Consider the following 10767-nt stretch of genomic DNA (forward strand, 5'->3'; position numbering starts at 1 on the left):
TCCTCTCCTTGCATTTTCTTCTTGAATTCTTATGAAAAGCTACTACTAGGCACAATGAGTTGAATGAAAAAGTTGAAATAATGCTGGAATTGAGAGTACTAGATTTAGGATATTCACTATTCTGCAAGAGATGTAGGTTAAGTTAATTATCAAAAATGACCCAAAGAAAATGGGACAAAAAATAAATAAAAAAAAAGGAAGCAAAAAAAAAGAAAAAAAGATTTGATAGAAAACAAAATACTTCAAAATGCTAACTTTAACAATATTCTTCAATCGATTTCCACGACAAGGCTTTCCCTTTCCTCTCCTGCATATTAATGTTGACATTTTTGTTTCTGTTTCTCTAAAGCTTTGTATCCATTATGTATTGGACTTTAGAAAATCCTTTTAGTGCTCTTTTGTGGTTCCTATTAGTATCCTCTATATATAAGTTGTGATATTACTGTAAAGTTAAATTAATAATGCTTAAGAATTGCATGGAGTGAATTCTTTCCTGTTCTTTTTTCTTTTTAATTTTCTGAATTTGCTTGCAAGTATGTGACTGTTTACTTAATTCAAAGGAAAACTTCTCTACTTACTTTGAGATTTTATTACAGGTGTGGTTCAACAATGTACCCCATATGCGCCTGGTCGAAGATAAAGGAGGCCAAAATTGGATATCAAGAAAAAACGATAAATTTATATTTCCAGGAGGTGGAACACAGTTTATCCATGGGGCAGATCAGTACTTGGATCAGATTTCCAATGTTGGCTACTTCTTCATTTCTACTGGGTTTTATATTTTATTTAGATGAAATTAACCCTCATTTTACGATTTGAGCATGCAGATGGTCCCTGGCATTGCATTTGGGAAAAACACCCGAGTTGCCTTGGATGTTGGTTGTGGAGTAGCAAGTTTTGGTGCCTACTTACTCAGTCGTGATGTGACCACTCTGTCAATAGCACCAAAAGATGTTCATGAGAACCAGATTCAATTTGCTCTAGAGCGAGGTGTGCCTGCCATGGTGGCTGTATTTGCAACACACCGTCTATTGTATCCTAGCCAGGCATTTGACTTGATACATTGTTCAAGATGCAATATTAACTGGGCTCGTGATGGTATACCTTTGCAATTTAATCTTTCGGTACAAAAACCTGGGTAAACTCATCTGGGAAGTAATTCCATTGGCTGTGGTTTGGAGTTTATGGGTTGCAAGAAACAACATGGTTTTTAACTCTATAGTTCCTGTTTGGGGGAATATTGTGGATAGTATCAAGATCAAAGTGGCCACATGGGTGAAGTTTTCTAGTCATTTGCCTAATTACACAATCCATGATTTCATGTACTGTTTGGTTGGATTGAAGGGCCACAAATTGTAGTCTCCTGCAGGATATAGTCCTCTGTTCTTTTAATTTTCATTCCCAGTTTTGGTTGAGGTCTCATCAACCTTTGTATCGGCCTTGGCTTGCATATGATTGGGCTCAATTATAGGTGCCAACCTAGTTGGGATGTATTTCTGAGCTATGATGCAATTCAGTCAAGTCCCTCTTTTCTATCTATTTATTAATAATATTCTTCTTTGCTGATCAAAAAAAAAAAAATTATTAATGATAGGCGCATTTTTTTCCCTGGTACCTTCTCATCATTATTATGTGGTCAGTTCATGTATCCAATACCTACTTCTTTTTCATCTTTTATTAAGGTGCATCTCAACTATCTTTTCTTTTTCTTTTTCTTTTTTATCTCTTTCCTCTGTTCAAAATATTAGTCTTTTTTGGAAAATCTAACTTTTTTTTATAGTACAATTATTATACTTCAAAAATATTAACTTTCCAAAACTGCCCTCCTTTTTTATTTGGGAAATATCAATTGTTATAATTGTACTTTTTGTGTATATTAATATTAACGAATTTAACGGAAGAGTAAAATAGAAAATTTATGTCATTTTAGTTCTTCATTTTTCAAAAGGGAGTAATATTTTGGAACCGAGGGAGTAATTGTCGAAGGAATGAACATGTCTTATATTTGGTGGATGGTGTTCCTGCCTTATTGATGTTAATTGTCCTTTTTTTGTTTGGTTGTTGTGAAGGTGGAATTTTGCTTCTTGAGGTCAACAGGATGCTGAGGGCAGGGGGACACTTTGTTTGGGCAGCACAATCTGTTTATGAGCATGAAAATAACTCGCAAGAACAATGGAAAGGTAAGCATCATGTCCAAACTAACTTGTAAAAAAACTAAAACCTAGAAAAGGAATCATGTCAAAATTACTAAAGTACATTGGTCAGGAACTATTGAATTCTACCCTGCTCACGGTGGGTGGAACTTCTTCTTAAATACAGTTGAAAGGTTATTAGTTATTTTTATTATTATTGTAAATATTGTGTAATTCTGAAGTTATATAGACGTGTGTGTATCTGTGTTTTACTCATTTTTGTGATATTTTCGTTTTTCCAGTTTCTAGCATGATGGTTTGACATTGCATCTTCTTCTCTTTCCTTGTATCATATCTCTTCATTGCTGATTCCTGACCTTAATTGTGCACAGAAATGGAGAACCTTTCTTGGCGTATTTGTTGGGAACTTATAAAGAGGGAAGGGTACATTGCTATATGGAGGAAGCCTCTGAACAACAACTGCTATGTTAATCGGCATCCTCAATTACAACCTCCTATATGTGAAGCCAATGACGACCCAGACAATGTTTGGTATGTCCAACTTTACCCCCATTGAGTTTCAACGTTACATGGAAACTGTCTTTATAATTTGTTTGAGCATTTTTATATATAGAGCAACATTTTTGTATCAAGCATCCATATCAAATTCATATCGATCACATGAATGATCAAATGTACTCATCAGTCTTTGATCCCGAGATGTTGATACATAAAGAAAAGAGATTGATTTTTCTAAGGGCAATGAGATTTCATTTTGATTAGGGTAGCAGAAAATTGGGGTTTGGTCAAATAGCCAAGTGCCATTACTTTTTGATGTCTGTTTGTGATGTCTCTGACTTGATTTGGACCTGTATATAGCACAGAACTGTTAGAAAGACAAACTTTATTTATTTAATGGCTCTACAAAATCAGTCAACTGGCTATTCGAGAATTTAGCATGATAAATTACGTTTGGAACCTGTTTAATCCCAGAGTTTGCAAGGAACTATATTCTCCAAAAACTGTATTTCTAGTTCAGATAGAATTAATTGGATTTGTGAACAAATATGCTGACAGCACGCACTTCAGGGAATGACGGATGTATGGTTTGAATTTTTCACACATTTACATATCAAGATGTCAGTAAAATTCTGGTTTGGGGTAAATTGACAGAGATTATTCGACAGGGAAAACCAAATTCCACAAAAACAGAAAAACGATCAAGCAATGTGGTTGAATTCTATGCCTTCATAGATTTAAGGACTTCTTTGGAATATGTCGATTGATTGAAACAAACTAAAACTGATAGTGTATTACTGAAATTGTCACTTGTTACAAGCTTTCAAACAAGAACAAATAACAAGAATACAAAGATAACCGATTGACTAAAAGCTAATTGGTACTCCTAGTTAAACGAAGCTACTCCTAGATAATTGCTACTCCTAGTTTTCACAGGTTTGTGAATGGGTTTGAAGATCCTTTACTTTGAATTCCCATCTTTTGTTCCTTTGCACTGGCCACAACTGCTGCAGCCACATGTCCCTCCTTAATTCCTTGATACACGCAAGCATGCCCTCTCCACCATTTGGAAAAGATCCTTCACTTGCTGTAACTGCTCTCCACTTCTGTGACCACATGCTTCTGGCTGCACTGTTGAAATCTACTTCAAAGGACTTGTCCATCTTGCATGTTCCTTACTTCAGATCACCCATTAATTCATCTGAGCCACGTCAGCACCTCTGTCGACAGGCCAAATTCAATATTTTAGTACCAACACAAGACCTCTCCTTTTTTATCCATCATACCTTACTAACATTGGGAAGAGAGAGTGTATGTGTTTGTTTAAATAATCTGAATGTTCCCTCTTCTGCTAAAAGCCTAAAACGTCTTCATTCATTCACTAATAACACATGGAAAGAGAGATCAAATATCTATTTAAAGGAACAATCCCATATGAATTATTTACTTCCCTATTGCTGGTATTCTTAGAATTGCTCCAAGCTTGTAACAGATTATTCAAACCCTACGTCCAAGTTGTTACACCATATCCTCAAGTCGATAATTTCTTACCCATGAATATAGTTTATCTTTTAATTAGTGATGAACAAAATCTTTTCAATTTTGACACAAACGTCTAACTACATTGATGCATTCTTGCGGGTATGTCAGTCTGAAGGCATGTATCACTCCGTTACCTGAGAATGGTTATGGGGCTAATGTTACTAGCTGGCCCACAAGCCTTCATTATCCACCAGACAGGCTACTTACCATAAAAATGGATGCCTACAATTACCGAAAGGAAATATTCAGAGCAGAGTCAAAATATTGGAACGATCTTGTAAATGGTTATGTTAATGCCTTCAATTGGAAAGACTTACACCTACGAAACGTGATGGACATGAAGGCTGGATATGGAGGGTACCTTCCTTTTTCTTCTTCTTTTTCATCTCTTTATATATGTTTACCCTTCTCTAACTCTGGAAGAGTGCTTTTTAATTTTGACTGTTTGAATTCCTATATCATGGGAACTTTGTTCGTGGCAGGTTTGCTGCAGCATTACATGATTATGGGATTGATTGCTGGGTTATGAATGTTGTTCCTGTTAGTGGTTTCAATACATTGCCTGTTATTTATGACCGTGGGCTTGTAGGAGTTATGCATGACTGGTATGGGCAATGCACTTTTTCCACTTCTGGTTGAGAACAAATTCACTTTTCCTAATTCCATGTGGTTGGATAGCTCAGACCTCTTAATTATAATTTTTAAATCCTTCTTTCAAACTAAATCATCATCATTGTATCAACTCATTATAGATCAATGGTACTTATGCCTGAAGTTGACTCGAGGCATCTGAAAATTTTCACTATTTCAGTCCACTGAGATTCTATAACTTTAGAAGATCTTTAGAATGTTGGTTTTTAAAGCTTATCATGCTCTGCCTTGTGATATGGAATATGAAATAGTGGTTCATAACTCTAGATAGTTATTAAATCGTCCAAGAACGGCTTTTTTGTTACCGAACCATTTTCTGTTATCACACAAGGCACTGCAATGTGTGAGATTTTTCATTAATCCTCTTTTGGCTCTTTTAGTAAGATCTTCAAATCTGTCTCAGGTGTGAGCCATTTGATACTTACCCAAGAACATATGACCTGTTGAACGAAGCGGGACTCTTCTCTATAGAGGAAAGGTACAATTCTTGGTCTTTCTTGTTTGTAGTGCTTTATTTCATGCATTATACACCTTATATTTTTGGGAAGAACATTACTTTATGTAACACTAACTTAAATTGAAGCCGATGTAATATCTCAACAATCATGCTTGAGATGGATCGAATTTTAAGGCCAGGTGGGCATGTTTATATTCGTGACACTGACATTGTTATCAAAGAAGTTAAAGATATCGCAGCTGCCATGGGATGGGAGACCTTATTAGTTGACACCATTGAGGGACCGCATGCTACCTATAAGCTTTTGTTTGGTGCGAAGCCTGTTAACATGTTTGCTTTTTTTAATTTTTTTTTCCCTTATTACTTTTAAAGATTATTTTTGTCTGAATAATCTCTATATCTGTCTTCTTCTCTTTTTTTTTTTTCTTTTAAATTTATTTTGTTAGAAGCTTGGAAGTCCTTAAATCAGATGAGAAAATAGAGATGGTGCTGGAACAAACTAATTGTAATATGTCTGTGCATTACAGTCAAGTCATGGATAACATCCCAACAGAAGGATCTAAAGAAGAATTTCACATCAATATTTTATAGAATGGAATTTTATTATTATTATTATTATTATTATTATTATTATTATTATTATTGTGTATTCTATGCAGCGGCAATGAAATATCTGACAATTTGCTTGATATTTTTCCAATGGTTACTTTCCATTTCACTTTCCAAGTTCAAACTGTGTCTTGTATATTGGTTACTTGATCATAAATATATACGAGGAATAATATAAAAGTAATGAAAAGATGGAGAAGTTCTTGGAAACATGTTAATGAATTCCAAGAAGGTTTCTCAAAAATTTTCAAAAAGTTTTCTTAAGAGTTTCCAGAAAGATTCATAAATGTTTCCATAGACTATCTTGTAAAGTTTCTTGAAATTTCCATCTTCCATCCCACTTTAACAATTCTCACAACCAGAAAAATGAGAAAAACTTCAATGAATATTGTTAGAAGCTCTCCTGTATAAAAAGTGCTTGTTTTGGTGATTTCACAACAGTACTTTTGTTTTGTGTTTGTTCGCTTGTTTTGTTTTGTTTTGTTTTTTGTTTTTGTTTTTTTTTTTTTTGGAAGTGTTCCATAACATGAGATGAGAGACCCTATAGATGGTTAGTTGATCTTGGTCTAAATTGTGCAGTAGCAATGCAATGTGAACCGTTTTTGAAATCTATTGAACTCCAAATAAAGGTACCTAAATTGAGCCGAAAAATTCAAAAAATATAAGAATGTGTAAGAATTTAAACATCCCAACAATCATTCTTGTTAGAGATGGAACCCAATACATTTAAAAGTATTGTTTACTATGATTTAACCCAACAGTCAACTTCAACCCAAAAGGCACCTCCATAATACAAGTTTATCATGGACATTGTTTGCAACTGATGCGGGATGCCAACATTTCTCAAGCTTTAAATGATGAAACTACAAATAGAAAAATTATGCAAAAGAAAGCATATCATTATAATAATTTTTCCATCATTTTCTACAAGGATCTACGCTAGGAGAAGTTTTCAGGATTATCTGCCAAAAGTTCTTATATGTTCCAAAGTACAAGAGTTCCGAATTATGTGTAAATCTTAAAAATTGAGAGTTACACACTTACACTATTATAATTGGATGAGACTAAGTTGAAGTCTGGTTAAAAATCATGGCAATACATGGAGCTAGGTGGAGAAGATGATCCATGTATGACAGACCAAATTCACAGTAACAATCAAAGTTTTGTCCTAAAAAAATGCTATACAAAAAAAAAAACAAAAAAAAAAAAACAAAATTTTCTTACAAATTGAGTTGGCATGCAATAATAAAACATTTGAAAAAGTAGGATGAGAAGTGATGCTGTATTATTATCAAACCAATTGAAATCCAAACTCTCCCCGAAGAATTTTTAATTCACCAATAAACCTTGTAAAAATTAAAAGATAGGGTCAATTACAAAAGAAAGGCACAAGATAAAAGAAAAGTTCTATTAATGATGAAAAGATAATACAAGAATCCTATATGACCATGATACATATACCTAAGAAACAAAATACATATACATTCAAAACTATCACTGAATTAAACAATACGCCTCAACCTTCCTAGTTCCTCCACAAATATAAACTAACATAGAAAACAACAGACTTTCTTTATTAACCAATGGAAATATAAGATATCCTATAAAAAGTATAACTTTCACTGACCCACAAATCATTATACACAGTATTATAAAAGTAAGATCAATAAAGCTAAGAATACAGACACAGAACACGGAAATAGTATAAGGAAGTGAATACCATGATCAATCATTCTTGAGGGTAGGTCTTGTTCTTGTTTTTGTTAAGAGCAACATCAAACATCATCCCCTTCACTGACTTATTCTTCTTGGGAAACACACTACCCTCCTTGGGTTGGAACCTTGGCTTGCTCATTTCTCCACTCTCTCCTCCATTGCCCTTGCCTTTGCCTTTGTTCGCTCCGTTATTTTCCATCTCTCTGTCTCTGTCTCTGTCCCTTCTGTCTCTCTCTCTCTCAAATGAGTCTTTGTGTTGCTCGCTTGCTTTAGAAGATCAAATGTTGCTGATATTTATAGAGGAGGATATCGTGTATTCTCAATTCTTCACAAATGCATGTGTATTTCTGTGTTTGTGTGTTTGTTTCTTTGTTTGTGGGGTGTGAATTCACTAAGCAATGCAATGAAAATCAACCGTCTTTACTTGGGTTTTTACACATTGTAGTGTCCATCCACGGAATTGCTTCAGTTTTTCTCCTCATTTGCCTATCACCATATGGTGGAAATTAAATTTACCGAATATGATGTTTAAACCATATTTTTAATCAATTTTTGGGATCTAGAAATTGAAACTGGGCAAGAAAAACCATATTTTAATCAATTTTTAAGATGTAATTAACTGCACAAATGAGGTGGTGGTGGGACTCATTTGGTTCATTGAGGAAGGTGAAACTGAAAATTGTGTCTGGCAACCTCAACACCAACTTTATTAGAAGAATACAAATTTTAGTTAAATGTGTGGAAAATTGCAAGTACTTCACCGGAAAACAACTTGCACAATCACAAGAAGTTTCCTTAAATAAAATAAAAATGATTTTAAAAAAATCTGAAAATATATAAAATGGAAATTATTAATAATGAAAGCATCCGGAAGAACCATCAAAAGGAAAACACGTTCCGGTGGGATGGGAAATTCCAAAGGAACTTTAAATGATAGTATTTGGAAATGTTTATGAATCTTTCTGTAAGCTCTCATGGAAAACTTTAGGGTTAATTGCACTTTTCACCCCCGTTATTTGATCTAAATTTTACTTTAGTTCATAAAATTTTAATTTGAACAATTTAACTCATACACTTTAAGTCTAGATTCAATTTAGTCATTTCGTCTAAATTTTTTGTCTAGGTGAACATCTTAAAAAATTGACAACCATTCTAAAATTGTTAATTTTAATTTCTAATTTAGATAGAAGAACCAAATTGAAACTTTAGAAAATTGGCAAGTGTCCCTAAATTATTAATTTTATGGAAAATTATGCAGATAGTCCTTGTATTTTGCTTTTTGTATCATTTTGGTCCCTATAATTTTAATTGGCTCGCTTTTGACCTTAAATTTTTGACTTTGTGTCAATTTAGTTCTATTTCTTACAATTGCTAGTATTTTTTAATAAAAAATATGCAGATAAGTGACATATGTCATGCTTTTCAAGACAAAATTATAAACTTATTTAACTCAGTGAATTAACTTCAATCAATTTAGTGATAATTTTTCATCAAGAGAAATGCCTCGTAGCTCAATTTTTATTAAGGCTCGAGTGGCCCGAAGTGTTCTCTCTCCTCTCCTCTCCTCTCCTTTCTATCTCTATCTCTGTCTTTGTTCTCTTATTTGTTTGGAGAGTTAGAGAGGGGATTAAGATTGATAGTGAGGGAGGATCCACTAATATTGTGTTTGTTTTGAGAGATGGGGAAGGGATTAATAGTGAACTCCAAATTAGAATGGGCCTCCCCAAGGGGATTTAGATGGGTCTTCAGGACTTGGTATTAGAAAAATAATCCGGCGAACTAAAATTTTTTTATTTTTATTTATTTTTTATTTTATTTTTTACATGTTGGGCATTTTTTTTTGAACATTAATGTTTAATTTTTTGTATTTTTTGTTAAGTAAAAAATCATTATTTTATTTTTTTTATTTTTTTATGGAAATTTTTTATTTTATTTTTATTTTTTAAAATTTTTTTACATGTTGGACATTTTTTTTTTAAAACATTAATGTTTAATGTTTTTGTATTTTTTGTATTATTTTATATAAAAATAATTTAATAATTCCTACACTAACAACTATCATCAAAACAAACACAAATTTACCTAATCCCCTCACTAACAATCCCCTCAATTCTATCTCTGAAAACAAACAGGGCCATAGAGAAGAGAGAAGAGGAGAGACAACACTATATCAATTCTCTCACTATCAATCCCCTCCATTCTATCTCTGAAAACAAACGAGCCATAGAGAAGAGAGAAGAGGAGAGGAGAACAGAACAAAGATAAAGAGGAGAGGAGAAAGAACACTATATCTGTTCTATTCTCTCTCATTTCCACTCTAAGGGTTTGCGAGAAAGGAAGGGGAAGAGTGAGAGAGAGAGAAGGGTCGCAAGTGACGTTGATGGTGGCGCCGGTGGGTGGAGGGGTTTGCGACCGTGATGGCTGTGAAATCATACCCACACCTCCTCTGCAACAGTGCTATATAAAAGAAGATGATTCACACTCTCCTCATTTCTTGCATTTACAACACCAATCCAACAAGAATACTCCCATCCTCAAATTGTAGGACTTCATAATGGACTAAAAGTCGCTGTTTAAGCAAAGAATGCAACTTTTTCAAGCACCCTGTAAAGGAGATCTTGACCTCAATTCCCTTTTGAGCTACCCTTGTGAAATGCAAAACTTAGTGGAGATAAACTGTTCCTTGTATTTTGTCAAGTAACATTAGAATATTAGTGGAAAACGCTTGCATTACTTAATCTAAGCATGTTTGTTTGCCCTTTTGTTGCACTCCCTTCTGGCCAGTGTTTGAAAACTCAAACCTACTAGTGTTGGACAGACATAATCTCTCTTAAACAATTCTTGATAGAAAAGTAGGACACCATCTAATTTTTGGCTTATTACTATTGAGTGAATCTTATTCAAATGTGTTCTACAAGTTCTGATAGAATCAACTTAGTAGTTTATGGAAGGTATGAATAAAGATAAAAGGGGATTGAGCTCAAAACCCATTTTTGGATATGATTTCACAGCCACGCCATTCTATAATATTCATTGTGACGGTGGGTGGAGGGGCTTGAGTGGATTGAATCGAACTGTGTGTGGGTCGAGTGGGTTTGTGGGTGGGAATGAGACTCTATTTGGAGAAAATGTTGGTGATTT

General features: G+C 33.9%; 1 protein-coding gene across 1 annotated transcript; it reads left to right on the forward strand.

Annotated features, from left to right (window-relative positions):
* The first annotated feature begins 415 nt into the window (after positions 1–415).
* On the forward strand, positions 416–5922 carry LOC114294007 (putative methyltransferase PMT10). The gene is made up of 8 exons (XM_082921175.1): positions 416–746; positions 828–1098; positions 2070–2180; positions 2525–2684; positions 4302–4550; positions 4676–4798; positions 5248–5322; positions 5428–5922. The coding sequence occupies exons 1-8, from the start codon at positions 621–623 to the stop codon at positions 5669–5671; spliced, it is 1359 nt and encodes a 452-aa protein (XP_082777301.1). The 5' UTR covers positions 416–620; the 3' UTR covers positions 5672–5922.
* Positions 5923–10767: the final 4845 nt, after the last annotated feature.

Source organism: Camellia sinensis, chromosome 3 (genome assembly GCF_055761805.1).
Source record: "Camellia sinensis isolate YWXY chromosome 3, ASM5576180v1, whole genome shotgun sequence".
In the NCBI taxonomy this organism is placed as follows: domain Eukaryota; kingdom Viridiplantae; phylum Streptophyta; class Magnoliopsida; order Ericales; family Theaceae; genus Camellia; species Camellia sinensis.